The sequence below is a fragment of the Rhinolophus sinicus genome, linkage group LG15, assembly GCF_036562045.2.
Source record: "Rhinolophus sinicus isolate RSC01 linkage group LG15, ASM3656204v1, whole genome shotgun sequence".
NCBI lineage: Eukaryota > Metazoa > Chordata > Mammalia > Chiroptera > Rhinolophidae > Rhinolophus > Rhinolophus sinicus.
This window is the reverse complement of record NC_133764.1, coordinates 25,937,997-25,963,489: the sequence shown is the minus strand read 5'-3', so window position 1 is coordinate 25,963,489 and position 25,493 is coordinate 25,937,997. Positions and strand designations below refer to the sequence as shown.

General features: G+C 34.6%; 2 protein-coding genes and 1 pseudogene across 7 annotated transcripts in view; 2 read left to right on the top strand and 1 right to left on the bottom strand.

Annotated features, from left to right (window-relative positions):
• The window catches only part of PPM1E (protein phosphatase, Mg2+/Mn2+ dependent 1E), a 125,898-nt gene that overhangs the window by 37,277 nt on the left and 63,128 nt on the right, over positions 1–25,493 (top strand). Inside the window, exon 1 of one of the 2 annotated variants that reach the window (XM_074319753.1) lies at positions 15,503–15,600. The exons of the other annotated variant lie outside the window; for it this stretch is intronic. Within the exon in view, the coding sequence (XP_074175854.1) occupies positions 15,515–15,600 (86 nt within the window). The 5' untranslated portion in view covers positions 15,503–15,514. Of the gene's footprint in view, positions 1–15,502; positions 15,601–25,493 lie in introns of those variants that run through there. 2 annotated transcript variants of the gene reach the window in all.
• The window catches only part of TRIM37 (tripartite motif containing 37), a 162,144-nt gene continuing 150,448 nt past the window's right edge, over positions 13,798–25,493 (bottom strand). For 3 of the 5 annotated variants that reach the window (XM_074319741.1, XM_074319742.1, XM_074319745.1), the window contains one exon: positions 13,798–15,626. In XM_074319741.1, the coding sequence (XP_074175842.1) occupies positions 15,613–15,626 (14 nt within the window). In that variant the 3' untranslated portion in view covers positions 13,798–15,612. Of the gene's footprint in view, positions 15,627–17,331; positions 17,394–25,493 lie in introns of those variants that run through there. The other 2 variants (XM_074319743.1, XM_019736345.2) reach the window with 2 other exon arrangements.
• LOC109449765 (double homeobox protein A) lies at positions 19,744–25,106 on the top strand (annotated as a pseudogene).

The following is a 25,493-nucleotide window of genomic DNA, read 5'->3' as shown; positions in this document are numbered from 1 at the left end:
ATAACATCTAAATTTTTGCAATTGTATATATATTATTAGTAAAACTGAAAAATAATAAACCATAAAATGGCCAAAGAAGTCATGGCCAAAGTGACCTCTACTCCCTCAGCTGTACCCCAGGGTAGCTAACCCGAGACCCCTGGGTGAGAGGAGGTTTGGGTGTGGTTTTTCACTGTAGGGAAGACAGGACTGGCTCTCAAGGAGTGTTTCTTGAGGTGTTTTTCCTTCTCAGTACTTTGAGAGTTCTCATATCAGATTTTGTAAATCAAATGTTGATTGTCTACTAGGGCTGAATTTGACATTACTTTTGAGTCTTGGTTTAGGAATACCAAATTAATTGCTCATTTTAAGGTATTTTATGCTAATCATTGTTATGAGATTATGATGTTGAATTGCCATACATAATTCTGTTCTCCCACTCTCAGTATTAAAATAACTTTATAGTTGTCATTTTAAGTGTGGAATAAAGGATTTCCTACTTCTACATTTGAAAATATTTCCTTTTCTTTACTCTGTAATAATATGTACATTCTACCTACCTTATGTTTTTTAAAACCATTTTTATTGTGGTAAAATATATATAACATAAAATTTACCATTTTAACTATTTTTAAATGTGCAATTAAGTGGCATTAAAAGTGTTGTGTAACCATCCCTACTGTTATCTCCAGAACTTTTTCATCATCCCAAACAGAAACTCTGTACCCATTAAACAATAACTCTCTCTCCCCTGCTTCCCCTGGTAACATCTATTTTACTTTCCATCTCTATGAATTTGCCTATTCTGGGTATCCTGTTCATATAAGAGGAATCATGCAATATGTGTCCCTTTGTGTCTGTTTTATTTCATTTAGTATGTTTCAAGGTTACCCAAATTGTAGCATGTGTCAGACTCATTTTTTTAATGGCTGAATAATATATTTCATGGTATGTATATACCACATTTTGTTTATTCATTCATTTGTTAGTGGACACTTGTAATGTTTCCACATCTTGTTTATTATGAATAATGCTGTTATGAATATTGGTGTACAAATTATCTCTTTGAGTCCCTGCTCCCCTTTTTTTGAGTATATACCTAGGAGTAGCATTCCTTGATCAATTCTATGTTTAACTTTTTGACAAATTGCCACACTTTTTCACAGTGACTGCACCATGCATTCTGTTTTAACAGATAGTTTTGGAATGCTTATTAGCTTATTTTGAAAATGTTTACTGTTTTCAATTTAATATATGAAAATGTCTTGGAATTTCACAAATGTATTATCATTTGGGGACAATAACATTTCTAGACTTGCCTTTTTAGTATTTTTCTGTTTTTCATTTCTCCAAATTTGAAGTATTAAATACTGATTTCTTTGTCATACGTTCACTGAGAAGCTAGAAAAATTCTTACATTCCTGCAAGTGAAGTATTCTATAAATAAGCATACCACTTCTCAAACTAGTTAACACTTAGGATTCCCAAGCATTCTGAAACTTGTATGATAAAAAAAAAACACTACATTTTTTTTTATCTCCTGGAAAATATATGAATTTTCCAAGAAGAATAAACTCTAGTGTTTTTCTGAAGTTAAATCTGTACTCTATCTAGTTCATTATCAGCATCTTACTTAAAAATTAAATAATGTTAAACAGGAAAAAAGGAGTACTTAATAACAAGTGTTACTGAGTACTTTCCGTGTGTCAGACAGACCCTGTGCTAAGTATTTAAGCTCATTATCTAATTTAACCTTCCCAACAACCTATATTGGGTAGGACCTCTTATCTTTATTTTATAGATGAGAAACTTGAGGTACACAGAGGGATTAAATAAGTTGCCTAAGGTCACACAAGTAACAAGTAGTAGATTTTATTTACTTCAGAACATCTTTATCCAAAAGCATATTTTAGGACTACTAGTTGGCCCTGACAAAGATTATACATACATGTATATGTATACATATATATATTTCATATACACATATACATAAATATCAGCCCAGATCACTTAATATTACTGTTGTAGGCATACAGAAAAAATTGGATTTTAATTATAGAAATTTGAAGGCTACTTATTTTTATAGCCTTTAATTAGTGTAAGCTTTTGATGTAGTTCCCAGGTTCACTATTTTCTTGCTATTCCATGTAATGGCAACCCATATATGAGCCAGTGATAATTATATCACCTAGATCCTGGGTAAAATTTACTACTGATGGTTCCCAGCTCCATTTTGTACTATGTCATTTTGTAGTACCTTTCTCCTGCTTCCTTGAAACTTTCTTGCTTCCTGGAAAAACCTCTTTTTGTAAGCTCCGTAAGGACAGGAATCTTTGAACAGTGCCTAGTTCAGAAGTGATCAATTTACAGTTTGGTGAATAACTGTAAAAATCTATTTTTCTTTATAAATCCTTATCAAATAAGATGACAAAATCTTATAACTGTTGTTATGGTTGTTTATCTGTGCTCTTTAATTTTCCATAGTCATATTTCTAATTACTTGTTTTTTCTTGAATACATGACAAACCATCTAACAATACAGGTGATAAAGGGCATGGATTTTGATGTTGGACCGACTTGGAATTAATCCTGAGTCCACCCAGTACTAATTATATGACCTTGAGCAAGGTACCTAACGTCTCAAACCTCAACTTTCTCATCAGGAAAATAGATTAGATAATAGTAACTACCTCCCAGGATTGCTGGGAGGATTAAAGAAGGATTTGCATACATGTGATGTGCAAAATTAAGTGCGGGACCCATTTTCATGTGGGATAAATGTTTTGTTGTTGTTGTTTCAAATTACTTGGGATTCAACTGTGCAAGATGTGATCAATGTCTTAAAGGAATGCACCTATTAGGCTACAAATAGGAAATAGGTATATGCATGACTTTAAAACACTGAGAATAGTGGAATAAAACAGACTGAATGCACATCTGTGACTTTAAAAATGTTTTAAATTTTTGAAATTGTATATATTTAAGGCATACACTGTGATGTTTTGATATACGAGATCTGACAATTAAGTTCGTGAACTTGTTGCAACGCTGTTGCTAACCTTTTTTGATATCAGAGGGATTATTCATTATGAATTTGTACCAACTGTACAAACAGTTAACCAAGTTTACTATTTGGAAGTGCTGAAAAGGCTGCTTTAGAAGTTAGATGAACTGAACTTTTTGCCGACAATTCATGGCTCTTGCATCACAACAATGCACCAGCTCACACGGCACTGTCTGTGAGGGAGTTTTTAGCCAGCAAACAAATAACTGTACTGGAACACCCTCCCTACTCACCTTACCTGGCCCCCAATGACTTCTTTCTTTACCCAAAGATAGAGGAAATATTGAAAGGAAGACATTTTGATGACATTCAGGACATCAAGGGTAATACGATGACAGCTCTGATGGCCATTCCAAAAAAAGAGTTCCAGAATTGCTTTGAAGGATGGACTAGGCACTGGCGTTGGTGCATAGCTTCCCAAGGGGAGTACTTCAAAGGTGACCATAGTGATATTCAGCAGTGAGGTGTGTAGCACTTTTTCTAGGATGAGTTTGCGAACTTAATTGTCCGACCTCGTATGTATACATTATAAAATAATTGTCACAATCAAAATGATTAACATATCCATCACTTCCCATAGTTACTATTTGTGTGTGTATGTGGTGAGAACACTTGAGATTTATTCTCCTAACAAATTTCAAGTATAAGTACATTATCATTAACATCACCATACCGACATTAGGTCTCCAGAATGTATTCATGTTTTTACTGAAAGCGTTTAACCTTTAATATATCCCCTTTTCAACCCTATCCCTAAGCCTTTGGTGACTGCTATTCTACTTTCTGTTACTATGAGATTAACTTTTTTTTTTTTTTTTAAGATTCCACATAGTATAAGTAAGATAATGTGGTGTCTTTCTGTGTCTGGCTTATTTCACTTAGCATAATGTCCTCCAGGTTAATCCATATTGTCACAGATGGCAGAATTTCCTTCTTTTATAAAGCTAAATGATACTCCAGTGTGTGTGTGTGTGTGTGTGTGTGTGTGTGTGTGTTATTTCTTTTGGACATATATCCAGAAGTGGGATTTCTAGATCATCTGGTAGTTCTATTTTTAATTTTTTGAGGAAATTCCATACTGGCTGTACCAATTTACATTCCCACTAACAGTGCACAAGGGTTCCCTTTTCTCCACATCCTCACCAATACTTGTTATCTTTTAATTTTTTTTATAATTGCCACCTAACAGGTGTGAGGTGATATCTCATTGAGGTTTTGATTTACATTTCCTCGCTGATTAGTGATGTTGAACATCTTTTTATGTACCTGTTGGCCATCTGTATGACTTTTTTGGAAAAATGTCTATACAGATCTTTTGCCATTCTTTGTTTTTTTTACTACTGTGTTTCCCTGAAAATAAGACCTAGCTGGACAATCAGCTCTAGTGTGTCTTTTGGAGCAAAAAATAATATAAAATTAATATGTTAGCTGGTAGGAAGATTGTCAAAGATGGAGCCAGGTTCTATTCCCCTTCTCTTCTGGCTTTATACTAAGCTTAGGTTTTTCCTAAAAATAGTGTGTCCACATTCTTAACGGTATAGCCCATAGGCATTTTAAACTTACTCTTTGAATTGAGATAATTCATATTTTAAACACAGATTGGCCATGGATTGAAAATATGAAAATTTGTATCTAATAGGGGTTCTTTTCTAGACTACACTGTGCTTTTTTTCTGTAGGGAAATTCTAATTCTAACAAGCATAAGTTTAAGCCTGTGGTTGATAATCAAAGCTATGATATCAGCCAGGTCTGCCATACTGTCAGGACTTGCTGTTGGAGAATGTAGATTATAATTGATTCTGTTGTTCAGGGTCTGTAACAACTGCAGGCTGCCAAAGTCAGTTGCCCCACTTTCTCTTCCTTCTCACTAATAAAGTAGTGAGGCAGCAGAGTGTTGTGAAAAAGGTATGTTAGGAAAGCTGAGTTCTGATTATTATTGCTCTTCTTGTTTGACCTAGGGCAAACCCTTCCAGCCTATTTTTTTCCTGATTTTCAAAATGAGAATAATATCTCTTTTACTTCTGTCAAAGCGTTATTTTGCATCAGATAATATAGTTAATGTGAGCACTTTATAAACTGTAAAGGCAAAATATAAAAATAAAGTCTTATCCTCATTTCTGTCACTCAAGGAGACTGGTATCTAGTTGAACAGAACCTGAAATGGGCAGATTCCTGTTACGTAAGCATTTCTGATAAATTGCTCAAGGACTGGAATGGGCAGGAAAGGAACTATAAAAGTAATGGGGAAAAAATCAAGTGGGTACTTGCATGAAAGGCAGAGTTACTTGAAATTCCAGGCACAGGAATGGTTTCTTAGGATTGTGATTATGCTATTCTCTGAAAGATTTAGGTGAAAGGGGAAAGACCTCATTTAATAATTGAATATGTTTTATATCAAAATACAACAGTAATGAATATAGAAGAATGGTTCTTATGTATCCATAGTCATCCTTTGAAATTTGGAAATAACATTGCTGCTGCTATTTGGCTTGCCTGTTGTTTGGTTCTTAATTTTTTCTCCTTAGGAAATTGTCTTTTGTACATTCTTTAATTATTAAAAACAATTATTATGACAATTAGATTCAAAATAAACAAGGTATGAAATTTAATATTTATGCAAATTAATAAGACTATCCCCAAATATTGATGTACAAGATACTACATATACATTTAAAACATGAATTATAGTTGGGGAAAAGGGTTTGAAGGGAGATGAACACATAGATGAAAATCTCAGCTCAGGGTAAAAATATATATAACAATTATCGGTCAATAAATTATACGTAATTTAAAACTTTTTTTGGTGGGTAAAAACAGTAGATTGCCCTAACTATAGCAGTCTTAATCTGAGTGATCTATTAACCCAACACTTTCTGAGACTCTGTATCATGGGCACAGATCCTAAGAAGCTGCTAATTAACTGCTACGTCCTGCAGAATAAACTTTTTATTTTTAAGCCACGTATACTCAAAAACTCTTATCAGTGAAGGTAGACATTACTCCAGTCTAATTATTATTATTATTTTAATGGAACTAATACAATCATTTTGAAAAGAAAAAGGATTCAGTTGTAAAATATTTATTCTATTTTTCTTAATGAATTTACATTGCCTTAGCTGCTGATAAATGTTATTTAATGCAAATGCCAGTGTTTACTTCTTTGTCTATTTTCTTGCATTTTTTTTAACTGTGGAGAGAAGAAATTCACTTAAAATATCTAAGCATATTTCAATTCAGAAAACTGTTGGTAGTTTAGAAAGCTTTGCGTTAACATGCTATTTCTTTAGGAAATAATGCAAGAAAATGCAGAAGTTTTCCATTTTCTGACTTAGTCTATATAGTTTATAGTACATTTCTATATTCTGCATAGAAATGTTTTACTTTTAGTGGTCCCTGACATTTTTCTCAAGTTTACTCAGAGCAAATGAAAACTGTTTTAGTGTCTTATAAAAGAAATTTAGCTGGACAGATCCAGCTGTTGCATTTATAAATAGCCACTGATGTCTGAAGCAATAAAGGGTTTACTCAGGTTGTTATGGCAACTAAAATTCAGCAGAACCTCAAAGATAAGCTATATTGAAGGAGCAGAGTATATATTTTTTTTTTTTTTTTTTTTTTTTTAAGATTTTATTGGGGAAGGGGAACAGGACTTTATTGGGGAACAATGGTCAAATTGTTGTCCTTTCAATCTTAGCTGTGGAGGGTTCCGTTCAGCCTCAAGTTGTTGTTCTTTCAGTCTTAGTTGTGGAGGGCGCAGCTAAGCTCCAGGTCCAGTTGCCGTTGCTAGTTGCAGGGGGCACAGCCCACCATCCCTTGCGGGAGTCGAACCGGCAACCTTGTGGTTGAGAGGACGCACTCCAACCAACTGAGCCATCCGGGAGCACAGCGGCAGCTCAGCTCAAGGTGCCGTGTTCAATTTTAGTTGCAGGGGGCGCTGCCCACCATCCCTTGCGGGACTCGAGGAATTGAACTGGCAACCTTGTGGTTGAGAGCCCATGCTCCAACCAACAACTGAGCCATCCGGGAGGCAGCTCAGCTCAAGGTGCCGTGTTCAATCTTAGTTGCAGGGGGCAGAGCCCACCATCTTTGGGACTCGAGGAACTGAACTGGCAACCTTGTGGTTGAGAGCCCACTGGCCCATGTGGGAATCGAACCGGCAGCCTTCGGAGTTAGGAGCACGGAGCTCCAACCGCCTGAGCCACCGGGCCGGCCCAGGAGCAGAGTATATTAAAGATACATTTAATCTAATTATATGATAGAAATTATTGCTTGCTATCATTTTTGATTACAAGAGAGAAATTAGATTCCACTTGTCAATGTAACTTACTATCCTTAATGTACAAAGATTCTGTTACTAACTTATGGGCTGTATGGTTTTTGTATACTTTTAAGGAGGTTTTCATGCAGTGGTTGGTGATGGATTCTTTTGACCCATTTAAAATCTCTTTCTCTGTCCTCTTTGTAATGAGTTCAATGTTTATTTAAATCTGTGGGCTAGGATTGGGGGTACATTTTTGAGTCCATGGGCTATGGCAGAGCCTGCATTGGTATGAGTCCATGATCTTATTAATGCTTTATCCAACTGAACTGACCAATTAAAATCTTTTAAGACCATTTAAATAGGTAGATCTATTCAGAGATTGTTACACAGTACCTCTGGGAGTAGAACATTAGCATCTGTAGATTTTTGAAATTATTTTTACTCAGTGCAATACATGTGCAAATTTTTTTTTGTAAAGTGAAATAGTGTATTATAAACTTATAATAAAAGAGCAATCTCTTACTCTGTTTTTCTCTATCCCCAAATTCTCAGAGACAGCTATTTTTAATTTTTTAAGTTGTTTCTTCTGGGATTTACCTCTATGTCTCTAAAGAATGTTTCTTTCTTTTTCAATTTTAAATAGTAATTCTTTCCTACTTTGGTAAAGAATTAACAATCTTATACAACTCCTGCTATCACTTAGCCCACTACCCCATCCCTCACCCCTGCCATATAATCATACTGCAATTTTGGGTTGTAGGTTCAGAGTTAAATTTACTCTGCATGATAAGTAAAGATAATTTTAAAACTTTTATTTTGAAATAATGCATTATCTTGTCCATTGTTAAGTTTTGAAATTTAGTAATTTCCTAAATTTAAAAATTTACTATTAAAGTCTAATAGCTATATGCTAGCTAGTCTATATTGATTACAAAATTAATGAAAGTTAGATGGGTTTGACAGTGATGGAAACATAATCCATGTTTTTTTAACTTTGCCATCAATTCAGTGACATCCCTAGTCTGCCTGAATACTCAATAATTCAGAGGCATTTTTAGTTTCTTGCAGGTGTCATTTTAGAAAAAATTGGTCCTGGAGGTTAGTAGACAAATAATTTGAAATTCAATTAACAGTGTAACTGCAAGAGCTTTGGATAAGGGATTGTGTGACCATCACTAAGTTTTTAGAATGGTGTCTGCATTTAGTGTTACAGCAGTCCCCCCATCTGTGGGGACTATGTTCCAAGACCCCCAGTGGCTGCCTGAAACCGTAGATAGTACTGCACTATATATATATATATATATATATATATATATATATATATATATATATATATACACACACACACACACACATATACATACATATATATAATGTTTTTTCCTATACATACATATCTATAATAAAGTTTAATTTATAAATTAGGCACAATAAGAAATTAACAACAATAACTGATAAATAGAAAAATTATAACAATATACTGTAATGAGAGTTATGTGACTGTTGTCTCTCTCTCTCAAAATATCTGATAACAGATCTGATAACTGAGAGGGCTACTAAGTGACTAACAGGCGGGTAGTGTATACAGCGTGGAGATGCTGGACAAAGGGCGGATGGGGTTGGATGGCACAAGATTTCATTCATCACACTACTCAGAATGGCCTGTAATTTTAAACTTGTGAATTGTTTATTTCTGGCATTTTACATTTAATCTTTTCTGACCATGGTTGACCATGGGTAACTAAAACCATGAAAAGTGAAACTGCAGATAAGGGAGGACTACTATATGGTATAAAGGCAAAAATAACAGATTTAGAAAACATCATTTTATGGAAATTTTCTACTGTGTTATTCATATTAGTTTTAAAATAAACTATTGTGTAAATTTTTTTCCTTAGTAATTTTGGCATCTAAAGATAGACACCACACAATGCACAGATGAAACACTTAAGCATGGAATCATGGAATTTCTTCTGTGGTTTTATTGCGTTTGTATTTTGTTTTTAAAAATTTAGTATTTTCACATAAGTGACCAAATGTATAGCTTTAATTATGGACAAATATTTTGTTCTGAAAAAAACATGTATTAACAAATTATTCAATATATAATAATTTTAGATTTTTAGTGATTGATAGCATTTTAGTATGTACTCTAGCAAACAACTCTACATCATACATGTCATGTGTATGTATATATCTGTAGTATGCTTATGTGTCTAATTTTAAAGTCAGAGGGGTCAAAGTTAGTTTCCAAAGCATTGCAAAGTTGTGAGAAAGTCCTGATGTTGTTACCTGAACCCATATTTGAACTAAAACATACAATCTTCATTCCTTTTTATGACAATAAGGAGACCCTGTCTCAGGGGACACAGGATTCTCTCACAGTCACTTGCTTTCAATCCAGCTTTCACTTCATACTTTCCACCCAAGATGGTTATATATCCTGACCTTACATAGCCTCAAAAGAAATGGAAAAAAAATCTCAGTGATTTTACTCTAGCTCTTCATGAGTATTGCAGTGACTTCAAATTTAGGTAACTTAAAGCTCTACCTTTTCAACCACCTTGCTGCGAAATGAATTATTTTTTGCTGATTTAAACACAGAGAATCCAAAAACAGGTATCAAATTCATAAAGGCAATATGAAGAATGGAATACCATTTTGTAAATAATTTGATACTTACTGTTTTTGAACAGGCATCCTGTTGATAGGTGAGCACATTTACACAAAATGCATATAGATTTTAGAAAATGTCTCCAAGTATTTCACCAAACACAAAAAAATGTAAATATTGTAAATTGCTCCAATTGAATTTAAATTGCTGTTAATATCCTGTTGATGACCCTAGGATACTTTAATCCTACTAAGAGAGTGACTTGACAATGATTTACCATACCTACATATAGAATCCTCTGAAATATAGGATATTCATATTCACTGATCAAAATATGAAAGTGTTGATGAGACTTAGGTGAGAGGAATCATTGCAGTGTTCATTCTTTTCCCCCATGCTTTCTCAGATTACCTGAATATATTGGCCACTTCTTACCTTTGGAACTTTCACTTTTCCAGTATATGAGTAAATATTTTCTTGCATTGTTCTTTTATTTTTACTTCAAGTCTTTGAAGTGCTCTAATTTCAAAGATCTGGATACATAATTGCATCTTCTTTTTATTAGTTTCAGGTGTACAAAACAATGTAATAGACATTTACACCCTTCACAAAGTGATAACGCCCGTCCCCCAATCTACTACCCCTCTGACATCGTATATAGTTGTTACAATTCCATTGACTCTATTCTCTATGCTGTACTCCATATCCTTTGAATATATATATGTGTGTATATATATATATATATATATATATATATATATATATTATATGTGTGTGTGTGTGTGTGTATACATATATATAAAATTACAGTTGCCATTCATTATTATTCAGTTTCAGCTTCAGGTGTACACTGCAGTGGTCAGGCATCTGCACCGTCCATGAAGAGATGAGATTATTGATACGCATAAAATACTAGAGGTGGCTTACAAAGTTCATAAAATGCATCAAGGCAATCAAACAAGATAAACTGATATAAAAACATAAGAACAGAAAAACAATTAAGCAAAGTGTAATGTTGATTAGACTATAGAATGTGTATGTTAAAATCCTAAATGCTTTCATGGGATAATATATATGAAGGTGCAAAGTCCAATGCTTAGAAAATAGGCATTCAAAAGTTTTGGCTTAATTTTCATTTTTGCTTGACACTACTTTAATTCCATCTGATTTCTTTCATTGACTCATTCTAAAAATATTTATTGAGTTCCTACTATGTGTCATGCCCTATTAGGCCTGGGGATACTAGAGTGAACAAGACAGACATGTTTCCTACCCTTATGGAACTTACATTCTACGGGGGGGGGGAGGCAGACAATAGACACTTAGACACAATAATTAAATAATTACAGGTGGTGATTAAGTTTTTTGAGCAAAATCAAACAAAATAATAGAGTTACTGGGGGTAGAGTTACTTTCACTTGAGTAACAGGGAAGATGTTTCTAATGGAGCTGGCATTTAAGAAGGAGCCAGCTATGTAAATATTTGGGAGAAGAATATTTTAAGCTGAAGGACCCAAAAGTGCACAGGGAATAAACTAGGTGTGTTCAAGAGTCAGAAATAAGACCTGTGTGACTGAAGCTTAGCAGATGAAGAGGAGAGTGGTAGGAGAAGAGAGAGAGATCTGGACAGAAGCCAGATCTTTTTTGTCCGCGGGCAGTGACTTAATCTTTCTGGATCTTAGTTTCTTCCTTTCCTATTGTGCCACACCCATTGAATTGTTCAAACCCACTGAACCTAGTTATTTATTACCAGCAAGGTTTTCACTAAATCTACTAAGTCTAGCTAAGGTTTATGTCTTCTAATGGTCAAACTAAACAGAGAGATGCTTCAGTATTTCCCTTGCTGGTTTTCTTGATCCGATTCACAGAGCCGATACTCAACAAGTTAACTCTCCACTTGTTTGATACCTGGCCCACTATCCACTTTATTTATGCTAATTCTGGCTGGGATATACATACGTAGAAAATTCTTCTATTTAAATCTTGTTTATACCGTAATGTTCTTCCCTTAAATATGTTTCCAAAATTCCCCAAATAAAAGTTTCTATCTCTTCGTTTATGATTTCTTGCACACATTCTTTCACGTCATTCCATCCTACCCTTCAGCTATACCTTAATGACTAGCCATTGGCAAGAGTGTATCCAAACTCTTAGGCACCTAAGTCCACCTTCTGTCAAATTTGACCTCTTTCTTCTCTAATAATTTAGCTTGTCATATGAATTTTTTCCTTGCATGTCTTCCCCATGCACATCCTACTCTACGTACTTCAACATGCTGTGATAGACAATATATGACCCCTGTGTCAAACTAACCAGGTTTGTAGCTTGACTGTTAATTACTAGTTGTGCGACTGACTAGTTACTTAGCCTAAGCCTCAATTTTCTCATCTGAAGAAAAGGGGTAATAATAATACCACAAAAAGGAGTGTATGAATTAAAAGACTTAATATGTATGAAAGTATCCAGCACAGCAACTAATAGGTAGTCCATATAACTAATTAATTTACTTCCCTTCCTGTCCTGTTGCTTTTACTTGATTTACTCCAGCTCTGTACAGTAAATCCTTCCTAACTGATCTCTCTGACTCCTATTTTACCTCTTTTAGTCTATTCCAATTACCACTGAAAGTTTAATCACCCAACTCGGATTGGGCCTCTCCTGAAAGATCTTCAATAATTTCCCATTACCAGTTGTAACAGGTAATAGCTCCATGATAGTCTCAATGCAAGAAATGCTATATTTCTTAATTTTGAAATTAAATTAAATAGGCTTGAACCCTTGTTACCAAGGTTTCAAGAAGACCAGTATCACACATTTTCCGTGATTTTTCTCCTTTTCTAGTCCTTCAAGAGTTCTAGATGTCCTAAGGGTCACTGTTCTGCCATTTCTCTTTGTGATCACCCACTTTGCTATTAAGCACTAATTTTCCTCCACCTGCCTGGCACTGTGGTTCCAACTGAAACAAGATTCTTTTAGGCTTAGCCATAAACTGTGTGACCATGCAGTGGCGGAGCAAGGAGAAATGGTGCTACAGTCTCATGCCAAGTACAGATACTAGAGATCCTTGCCGAACTCTACCCATGTAGCCATTTCCATGTAAAATACTAACAGCTGGAAGATTCTGATTTCCATGCTCACTGCTGAGCCAATAATCATTTATCTATTTCTTCGGGGATCCAACTACCTTATTAGGGTTAGGCCATATAAGTCTTTTATTATGTAAGCATACAAGATGCCATTCCTTCTGGGACCATCGGTTTACTTACCTCTAATTTTGTAGTAATCAATATGGAATATTGTTTCTTGGTTCCTGGTGGCATTTAAGGAAATAGGGGCCGATCTGTGGGGTTTGCTGTTTATTATACTTGACATTAACTTCTTAAGTCTTTCATGAATTTACAGTCTCGTAGTGGAAACAAAGGAGTATTCAACCAATTACACTACCAGCCAGAATCTGCCTTTAAAGTGCATCCACTTTAAATATAGGTTGGATTGAACTTCTTAAATCATAAAGAGACTTAACAGTACTAAAGACTGTTAATAATAATAGCTGACATCTATTGAGTGCTTGTTAGGTGCATTTGCTAAGTGCTTTAAAAGTGCTTAAGATAATCACATAAAGTAGATACTATTATTACGTGATTTTTCAGATCAGAAAATAACTTGTCCAAGGTCAGGTTACTTGGACAGAGGAAGGACTGGAATGCAGATCTGTTTAAAAGCTTTTAACCTATACTGCTTCTCAAAAGGCTGTGATGTACTTTGAGCATTTAAAATACATTTTATTGTTTGTAAGACATCTTGTGACTTCATACATACATGCACACGTGTACACACACACACAAGTAAAACTGAAATCAAATTTTATGAAACTTAATGTGATGAACTCTGATATTTCTATTGTATTTATTTTTTAAAAACATTGGTCACTAATAAATTATTTTTACAATCCATAATGGGTTTTGACACTGAAAAATATACTAGTATGGTATGTAGGAGAATACAATTTGAACAACACGGGTCTGACCTGCATGGGTTCAATTATACATGGATTTTTTTCAATAAATACCTGTACTGTTTTCAATCCCCCATTGGGAGTCTACAGATGTGGAGGGCCAACCATATGCATTGGTCCACGCTATTTTATATAGGGGACTGGAGCATCTGTATATATTGGTGTCTGTGAGAGGTCCTGGAACAAATGCCCAGTGAATACTGAGGGACAGTTAAGTTTTGGGGGAATCAAAAGTGCCTATAACACCCACATTGTTCAAGAGTCAACTGTATTTTTTTTTTAATTTTAGGGAAAGCAACTCTGAAAATTATGAATGAGGAGATTTTGAAGATAAATAAGAGTTCAAAGAAAAAATTGAATTTGTATATATTAGTGCCTGATATGTTGACAATTTGTTCTATTCTAGTGTAAAGGCTACAGGCATTCAATAAATTCTAAAGAGGAATGAAGTAAAAATGTCTTGTCAGTAGGAAACATTTTCTGGGTCAAATATCTTTCATTCTGCCCAAATGAGGGACTTGGCTCTGAAAGCAATAATTGACCTAATATTTTCTAAGTGTATAATAATACAATATTTATTTCAATTCTATGTTATTATCCTCCCTCCTGACTTAGTAGAGCTCTTGTATATAATATAAATACCAATAAATTACCTGCACTATATTTGTGATTTCATTTAACACTTTCTTAATTTAAATACTGGTAGGAAATAATAATATTTTTCTTTCCTGAGTCTCAGTTTTTGTAACTGCAATTACAGAGGAGCTCATTCTCATATTCATCTCACAAATACCGTATGTTAAATATTTATGATTAGACCTGAAGAACCTGAGAAGGATCCAGCCACATGAAGAGTGTGGGGGACAGGGGTCCAGACAGAAGGGTAAAAAGCCCTGAGGCCGGAGAGCTGCCATTGTGGCTGGTTTGGTGGATGAGATAGAAGGTCACCAGAAACAAAGTTGGAGAAGTTAGGAGTCAAGTCAGACCCTCACAGGGCCTTTGTGACTCCTATAAGGAGTTTGAAATATTTTCTTAAGCGAGGAAGTAACATGGTCTGGTTTATATTTTAAGAGGGTAACTCTGGCTGCTATGTGGAGAAAGGACTGGAAAGGGCAAGAATTAGAGTAGGGCAACCAGGTGAGAAGCTGTTGCTAATCTATTTGGGCTCGGGATAACTATCACTTGGACCACGGTGGTAGCTAAGCAGATGGAAAAAAATGGATGGGTTCAAGGTGTATTTTGGGGGTAGAATCAATCAAAGTTGCTGATATATTAGATGTGGGGATGAGAGAAAGAGTGAAATCAAGAACTCCCAGGTTTGTAGGGTGAGCAACTGGGCATTCGAATCGTGGTGCCATTCACTGGATGGAGAGAACCAAATAGGGCAGGGCCAGATTTCAGGGGGATGTGTTAGTTTCCTAGGGCTGCCATGACAAAGTACCACAAATTGTTTGGCTTAAAACAATAGAAAAATGTATTCTCTCTCAGTTCTGGAAGGTAGAAGTCAAAAATCAAGATACCAGCAGGTTTCACCGTGAGACTCTCAGAAGAGAATCCTTCCTTGCCTACTCCTAGCTTGTGATGATGTGCTGGCAATTCTTGGCATTCCTTGGCTTGCAGCTGCAGCACTTCAGTCTCTGCTTCCATCTCTACACATCATTCTCCACGTGAGTGTGTGCCTATGTTTCAAGGACTAGGGCAGAAAATAAACAAAATCAGCCTGGAGCATGTTGGAGTGGCAGAACATGAGAAAATACTGAAAAAAAAAAAAAAAGCTTTGATTGGCGGTTGTCAAAGGAGCAGAGGAGCAAACTGAAAGAGTTCTCAGTGGTCAAACTTGGAAACATTTGAACAAAAAGAATAAAATAGTATTGTATTATAATTCAAATCGTAAAATAAATATCCATGAGCCCATACTGGCACAAATAATTGGATAAATTAATAAATGGAGGTGATGAGACAAATCTCCCCATACAGAAAAATGCCAAATATGTGGGGAAACATAACTCCCCACTTCTTAAGTGTAGGCTGCATACAGTGACTTCATTCCAAAGAGTACAGTGTGGAAAGTGGGAATGGGGAGAGAGGAAGTAACTTGATAGGAGAAATGTGACAAATGCTCCTTCAGCCAGGTGACCAAGGTCTACATCAAGAGTCATAAACCGTATAAATAGCAAATACCCTTGTTACGATGTGATGACAATGGCATTTTACCTCTGTGACCTCCCTCACAAAAGTTCCTAACCCCGGTCTAACCATGAGAAAAACATAAGAATTCAATGAAACAAGACCTCAGCAATCAATCTTTGGAATATTAGACTACTGCAAAAACATGATTTCTATGATATGTACCCATGAATAAGAAAACCATATACATACTAACTGGCATTTCACAAGGTCTCTTGTTTTGAACTAAGAGATACTAAAGAGACACAAAGACCAAATTTTTAAAGTTAAATATTTCTGTTGATAACCTTTTATTCAGTTGTTATTATCATTTGTTTCCTTAGACAATTGGACTGGTTCTCGTATGTATTACATATAGTAGTGCTGTTAGGGAATGATGTGGCCATGTTGCTCCATTAGGCTAGGCTTTGCCTATGTATGAATGCCTGGTCTTAAACAATGTCGCTAATCATTTAGGAGAATCATGTGATCAAGTGTAAATTTGCTGAAAATTTAGTAAAAATTTGGGTATATGCTGGTAACATCATTAATTAGTATTTTCAGGAAGAAACCAATGGTAGTGTATAGCAACCTAGCAAGTAGATTTGCTTTTACAGATTTATCCCTGTTATTCAGTTTATGGTTTATGATTTTTTCTTTTTTTTTGGAATAGCATAAACACATTTATTCCCTAATCAAAGGGATGATCTTAATTAAATGAACACTTGGAAATAGTTGCATGTAAAATGTTTGTGATAAAGATAACTGAATACAGTAATCAAAAAAAAAAAAAAAAAAGCATGGAGAGATTTGCTCATTGAACTGTTTATTCGTGCAGCCAATTCCTGTCCGGAAGGATGATGGAATTTCTACTCCCCTTTTTCATAGACCCGAGTACAGGTGGCAATGTTCATGACGCATTCCACAACTCATTTCCCGTTTTCCAGTTTTCTTGTTATTGTGCTTTCCTTCCCATCCCATTCCTGATGTTGCATCAATGCGCCGTTGACAAAACTGCACCCAGTCTGAGTTTTTCTGCCATCAGCTGTAGTTTCTTCAAACTTCTCTCCCAGGTTACATGAAAACTGCGTTGTTTTCAACATGCTCTCAGTTTTTATGGTGAGGTATTTGCTTGTCAGTGGTGAGGACACAGCCTAGTTTGGCCATGGCACCCATTTTTCGTAGAGCCATCCCTACTCCTAATTCCTTCATGTACTCATCAAAGCCTCTGCTCTCCACTAAGAGCCGTCCTCCTACCAGCTGCTGAATGGAGGCCATGGTGGGCGATGGCGGCCTGCGGGGGGAGAGGAGCAGAGTGCAGCGTGGGGAGCTTGGCCTGGTGTATGATTTTCAACCAAATGGGATAAAGTCTTTAAAATGGTATACCACTGCATATCTATCTATCTATCTATCTATCTATCTATCTATCTATCTATCTATCTATCTATCTATAATACAGAGATCATCTTCTGGAATAACGTAACATTCCTTTCAAATGTGAACCGTACGTCAATCTTTTTTCTCCCAATTGGAGCTACTATTATTCCAAAATCGAGTCTGTAGTCTTTTGTTCAGCAATATTCAACACTTGCATACTATCAAGATAATGAACATAATTGAAAGAAATGGGTTTGTCAGATAAGACAATGAATTTTATTAGAAATGTTCAGTAGAAATGTTCGTTGAGATTACTTTGCTGTTAGATTTAGGCAGGGGATTTCAGATGAACCTATTTCCAAAGGGGTTACTTATTTTTTAATAATGAATATTTTCACAAAATAATATACTACTTTCTCTTATGTCATTCCAATAACAGTGCCAACATCACAGATTAACTATAATCCTAGCAGCAAATTTTAAGACCTATTTGTAAATTAAGACCTTAAAGTTCAAATTTTTAACTATGTAGGGTAAATGCCTGGAATTCTACTCTGAAGTGTTCTCTCTCTCTCTCTCTCTCTCTCTCTCTCTCTCTCTCTCTCTCTCTCCATATAGATAGATAGATAGATAGATAGATAGATAGATAGATAGATAGATAGATATAGATATAGATATTCTCTCTATATATCGTATATATCATATTATATATAAATGATTGAAAATGACGTCATTGAATTCTATGGCTTTTTAAAAAAATCAATTGATATAACTTTCATTGTTTTAATAATTTGGAAGCTCCTCTATGATAGCAAATAATTTATGACAAAACCTTACCCAATGTGTTTATTATAAATGCTACTTCCTACGTATTATACTTTGTTCCTCTAACAAATATTTTGAATTTTTTTCATTCTTTTCTCAGATATATAAATAGTGTAACACAAATTAGAACATTTTGGGTTTTGGTTTTTTTTTACTTCCTTAAGAAACTTCATTATTACCAAAACTAAAAGATGTGATTGAGAAATATAATGCTCTAATTCCTTATTCTTAATATTTCTTATAAAGCCATTACGTTTTTCATTCACATTATTTATGCCATCATAGGCCTAAACTCACATTTTATCCAATACATCTTCAAGGTACTACAGATAAACTTTCATAACTCTTTGTAGGGTGTATCTTTTCACTATCAGCAAAATTTAGGGATCGCCCTCTGATGTTTTCTACAGATATATTCACGATTGACAGCAGGTATTTTACTGTACTATTGTTTCAGTTTATAGCATCATCATTATGGTTTTTCTAAAATAATAGCACAATCTTTTCTTTAGATATTGTTTTCAAATGATTACAGTTCCCAAGAAAGAAACTATACCAATTTGAGTCTGAAATATCAAATCTTGAAGGAGAATACGAAAATTGTCTTCCAAGTGATGGAAAATCATTTATGTATTAAGAGAAGTAACTTGGCTCTGGTATACTGACTGGCAAAAAGAACAATAGCTAAGGTAGAAACAGCCAGACTAAAGTGTGATCTTCGATGGATTAGAATGAAATATTCATAGTTTTCTTTCTCCATGATTTTTACACTGCTGTGGAAATAAGTAATACTACCCAAAATGAGAACAAATGGGCTACTGTTCAAAGCTTGCTATACAGACACCATCATTTGCATTTGCAGATTCACAGGGAAGTGGAAAAGTTTTATTATTTAAAAAAAAAAAAAGATTTTAGATATGCTCTGATCGGAGATTGTTGACATGGGGAAACTGAAGTGGGCTGACTAGAAACCTGGCATCTTAGGTTATTGGTTTGGAGAGCATATTTGTCTTTCTCTTATTGGTCCTGAGTTGAAATAATGGGGTGGTGGGTAGGCCATGGGCAAAAAAGAAAAGAAAACAACAACAACAACAACACACCTACAAAACTAATAAATAAAAAGAAAAAATATTACAAAAAAACAACAAAAGGAAGGTGGTGGTTATTGACCAAATCCTGACTCTTTGGGCTGATTGCTGCAGAGGATGTGTTTTGGCTTTCCAGGAGGTTGTCGAAGAGATTGTGGGTCAGAATTCTATTGTCTTGTATGGTCTGGCCATTGTCCATTTGTATAGTTGATCTCTTCTACTGAAGAACTAATAGATTTGTTTTATAATTTTATAGCTGATTATATTCATGTAGCTTTGAGAATTCTATCAAGATTCTAATAGTTACAGAAATCTTCCCAGAAGAAAATAATGTTTCATGTCTGAGAGTATAAGATGAATTATGCCAAAGTGTTCACGCTGTAAGTCAGTATGAAGGTGTCATTACGCAGGTAGAAGTGGATTCTGGACCTCAGAGGCACCATTTACAATAATAATTCAGTTGGGCTTTGAGAAATTAGTGAGAACCTGGTTTGGACCACCTCAAAGAGCCTTTGGGTATTTTCTTAATGACTTATTGAATAATTAGGACTTTCAAAGATGTAGAGGAGAAAGTAACTGGCCTTTTACCATGGGAAACTGCACATACTAGCAATATCCTATACCGCCTATATAGAGGAGATTGATCAGCTATGATAAGGAGGATATTTGAGTTCCGACAGTTTTTTAAAAATTAAATCTTTATTTTGAGAAATTTCAAATTTTAGGTATTTTATGTAAAAGTAATAAAGCATGAATAGATGAAGTTAAAGTACGTTTTATCTCCCCACCCCCAATTTCCTCTCATTCCCCTCTTCCTGTAAGAGGCAACCTCCCTTATGAATTTGGTGTTATGTCCTAACTCATAAAATGATTATTTCTGAAAACAATAGAAATACCCTCTACTTAGCAAATAATAAACACAAAAATAGAAGGTCTGAAAGACTGCTCTGTAGATTTCTTTTAGATTAGTAAATTAACATAGCATGATGAACTTGAGAAACATTTTTCACCAAGTAGCTTAATAACTAAGGAGCTCTATATTGAATGTTAAATAGCGTATGTTCTTTGTATCAATACTAATTTGTCTAGTTAGCAGCAGGCAACTAGGAAAGAAAAAAGAAGGGTTGGGGAAAAGAACCTATGAAAGAAAGTAGGGTTTAAGTTGACCCTTTGAGGAATATGTAAAAAAGTCAGAGGGTTTCCTCTCTTGATCTTGGCTAAACCAAGTAGTTAGGTCTCACACGTTTATCTTATCTTTCTTTCTTTGGCTGTTATAGAAGCAATATTTTTTTCTTTGTTTCAAAATGAACAGGCACAATATATACTAGTAAATCCCAGTATTTCAGGTATTGCTATTTTGAGCCTCATATGGCAAAACAAAGTTTATTTTGTGAAAATTATAATCAATTCTACAAATATAAGTTGTCTTATAAATACCTATATAAAAAAACCTTTAGGTTCCGGAACATAATTTAATAGAATCCTATACATCTTGTTTTAAACATTCCTGTGATTTTCATGGACAATCACAACTGACTGAACAAAGAACTATATTTAGTACCTTATTAAAAGGGTACTGTAATTAAGTCTGTTTTAGTTTTACTCATTACTAACACCCTGGATAATACAAGAAAGGGGGGAAATTCAGCTCATCAAAGAAGAGACCCATGAGACGGTATGCAGCTAGTTTAAATCTTAGTGAAAAATCCCAGCGATGTCAGTGCATCTGCACTGTCCTTACTGACAGATGCTGTACAAAGACCTCATCTGAAGAATGAGTCCTTGGAGTACCCACGATTTTAACGTCTCTTCAAAGGATAAAAAGAGGTTCTGTTTTCCTGTTGTTGGGATGTTATATCTTGTTAAACTGACTGCATGATGCACACTGGTTTATGATTTAAGTGTATTATGAACATGAGTTTTTATTTGCTTCAAAAATTTTGTTTTTGCCTTTAGGAAGCACTTTAGGAAAATGCTATTCACTCAGTAGTAGGTATATTTGTAATTTGTAACATGTATAAAATTTCATCTCCAAGGATAAATATTTTATTTTATGGAGATATAATTTGTATATAGAGAAAATTTCTATGATCTTGAATAATTTTGGAAGGTACTTTATTTTTATTATTTTTAACTTTTTAATTGAGTTTTAGAGTATTTTCCTTATATTTATAGACAAAAGACTAGTCCTCATTTTATCAGAAGATTAGGAAACATTTCCCTATATTTAATATCCATGTTGCTTTCCAAGTTTTTTACTTTCCTGTAGATAACCAAAATGTCAACCAATGGGGAATTCTGTAATTGAACAGTGATATTTTGAAATCTGCTGTAATGATGATGTAGTGATGTATTTTTTTTGGTCTTTTGACAGAAAATTGAAATACTGACAAGCTAAAAATATTTATACATGGGTTGGCAACTTGTTTTTCTAGTCCTCTTCCTGAAATGTAAGGAATTTACTGTTAAACGCTTACTTATAGAATAAGTCAGAAACTGATAGTAAATCAAAAGACTGAAAATAATTATGACATTATAATGATTGAGAAAGTAGCTAAAGAAGAGCTTGTAAGATTATTAAATTTTCAGAAAGTGGATGGTTAAAATACTCGTATATATTCACAATTAAAAATGTGCAAGTTGAATTTAATGACTACTTATTATTTCTAAATATCTATAGTATTTGAACTTAAGATGATATTTTAAATAGATATAACAGGTTTTGCTTTTAAAATTTTGACGGTATAGGAAAACTATTTGTATAACCAACATAGATAGCCTTGGCACATTCTAGGGAAATTAAAGCTTTTTTCTCATTGTTAATGAAAAGGATAAGATTACCCTAAAGGGAAAAAAAAACAAAAAGAAACTCAAGATACTGTTTTTATTTTATTTTATATTTGTAGGTAAAATTGGTAGATAACATTATATAAGTCTAAGGTGTACAACATTGTAATTCAACATCTGTATATACTACAAAGTGATTGCCACCAAAAGTCTAGTTTCTATCCTTTACCATACAGATGACCCACTTCACCCATTTTGCATCCCCTTTCCCCTCAGGTAAACATCAATCTGGTCTCTGTATCTCTGAGTTTGTTTTGTTGTATTTGTACGTTTGTTTTGTTTTGTTTATATTTCACATATGAATGTTTGTCTCTCTCCATCTGACTTATTTGACGGAGCATAATACCTCCATCCATGTTGTCACAAATAGCAAGATACATTCTTTTCTATGGCCGAGTAGTGTTCCATTGTACTACATCTTCTTCATTCATCCACTGATGGACACTTAGGTTGTTTCCATATCTTGGCTATTATAAATAATGCTGCAGTGAATATAGGTATGCATATATCTTTTCGAATTAGGGTTTTTGTATTCTTTCTGTAAATACCCAGAAGTAGAATTACTGAATTATATGGTAGTTCCATTTTTAACTTTTTGAGGAATCTCCCTACTGTTTTCCATAGTGACTGCACCAATTTACATTCCCACCAACACTGTATGAGGATATCCTTTTCTCCATATACTCTCCAGCACTTGTTGTTTCTTGTCTTTTTGATGATAGTCAGTCTAACAGGTGTGAGGTGATATCTCATTGAGATCTTGATTTGCATTTCCCTGATAATTAGTGATGTTGAATATCTTTTCATGTGACTGTTCACCATCTTTATGTCTTTGGAAAAATGCCTATTCAGATCCTCGGCCTATTTTTTAATCAAGTTGTGTGTTTTTCTTGTTGAATTCTTTATATATTTTGGAAATTAACCCCTTGTTGGATGTATGATTTGCAAATATCTTCTGTTTAGTAAGTTGCTTTTTTGTTTTGATGATGGTTTCATTAACTGTGTAGAAACTTTTTAGTTAGATGTACTCCCATTTGTTTATTTTTACTTTTGTTTCCCATTCCTTTGGAGTCATATCCACAAAAATGTCACTAAGACCTATGTAAAGGAGATTACTGCCTATGTTTTCTTCTAGGAATTTTATGGTTTCAGGTCTTACATTCAGCTCAAAATGGATTCATTTTGAGTTAATTTTCGTATGTGTTGCAAGGTACTGGTCTAGTTTCTTTTAAATGTGGCTGCTCAGTTTTCCCAGCACCATTTATTGAAGAGACTGCCCTTTCTCCATTCCTCCTTTGTAATCAATTAATTGCCCTTATATGTGTGGGTTTATTTCTGGGCTTTCAATTCTGTTCTATTAATTTGTGTGTCTGTTTTGATTACTATAGCTTTGTGTAGTATAGCTTGAAATCAGGGAGCATGTTGCTTTCAGCTTTATTCTTCTTTCTCAAGATTGCTTTGGCTGTTCCAGAACTTTTCTGGTTCCATACAAATTTTAGAATTATTTATTCTAGTTCTCTAAAATATGCCATTGGAATTTTGATAGGGATTGCATTGAATCTATAGATTGCTTTGGGGAGTATGGACTTTTTAACAATATTAATTCTTTCAATCCGTGAGCACATAATATCTTTCCATTTATTTGTGTCAGTTATCACTCCATCATCTACTTTCTGATGTCCAAAAATCTGTTGCTTTTTTCCGTTCTCTCTTCCCTTTTGCTCTTTGGTATTATGTGTGTTTAAAATTCACTTTATGGTCTCCTGGTTGAAGGCTGAGACTTTAGGACTCTCTTCCAACATGGCTCAAAACAACTCTCCAAGCAAGATCACAGCAATAAATCATAAGTGAAGCAGCACCAAATTCACAGAAGATCAGTTGAAAATCCTCATCAAAGCATTCAACCAAAAACCTTTGTTTGGTTATGCTGTCAAACAAAAGATTGCTTTAGAAATCAACACCGAAGAGTCTAGAATCCAGATTTGGTTTCAGAATTGAAGAGCTAGGCACAGAGTTCAGAAAAGATCAGAACCTGAGGACTTAAAAGCAAGCCAAGACCAAGATCACCTGAAGAGAAGATTCATAGTAAAGAAGATAGACGGTGTTGTACCAGCTACACCTCCTCCCAATTATCCACCCTTATCATGGCATTTACGAACAACCCTTATCCTGGGATTGATTTCAGATAGCAACTTGCTAAGGAAATTGGGGTTCCAGAGTCAAGAGTCCAAATTCAATTTTTTCAAAATCGGAGATCTAGATTCCATGTCCAGAGAAAAAGAGAACTTGATGAGCCGTTAGAACAGAAACAAGACCAGGAACAAGATCTCTGAGATGAGGGAATTCAAGGTGTAGAAACTACATAAAATGGCACCAGTCTCACTAGCAACTCTCTTATTTCTCTGAAGCCAGAATAGGAGGGACCAAAAGATAAAGTCATTGTATCTGATGTCATCAGCCTGCATTCCAAATCTCTCCTATCCGGGAACATATCCTTCTAAACATACCTTCACTTCTCAAAAAGCTGAACCTCTGGAGATGGTAAACAGAACTTCAGGAGGCCAACAGATACAAGGCTCCACACAGCCGGCCAACGGAGCTTGGCTCCACAGTTCAGCGGATGTCAAGAAAAATAAAAATAAACTTATTCATATCGTTTTTAAAAATCAAATGAAAAATAAAAATTCACTTTACTGTTGTTTTAGTGGGGTTTCTGGAGGAAGTAAATTGACTGTTCATGGTCAATCTGCCCTTTTAACCTGAAAGTGTCTTATTCTTATATTATTTTTTTGATAGAGAAGCAGCAGTATATAATTGTTGGGAGAGTGAGTTACGGCACCAGACTGCTTGGGTTTGAACTCTGGCTCTGCCACTTACTAGCTGTTAGAGTAACCCCTACATTCCTAATTTTCCTTATCTGTAAAATGGGGATAATAACACCTACTTCATAGAGTGACCAGAGAATTAATTAAAAATAATTTTTAAAGCACTTAGAGCAATGCCTAGCGCGTATAGTATGCCCTTAATAAGTATTTGTTATTATTATTTTCTTCCCTCTTTTTTTCTGTCCTCTTCTTGGAACTCCCCTTTGTCCACAGTTAATTTCCCTAGATTGATCCTTTAACTATCTTTTCTTTCTTATTTTCTATTTCATGTTTTGTTCTACTTTCCTGGGGATTTTTATAACCTCTGTTTAATGCCTTATTTCAGTAATCATATTTTAAATATCAAATAGCTCTTTTGATATCTGTTTTTAA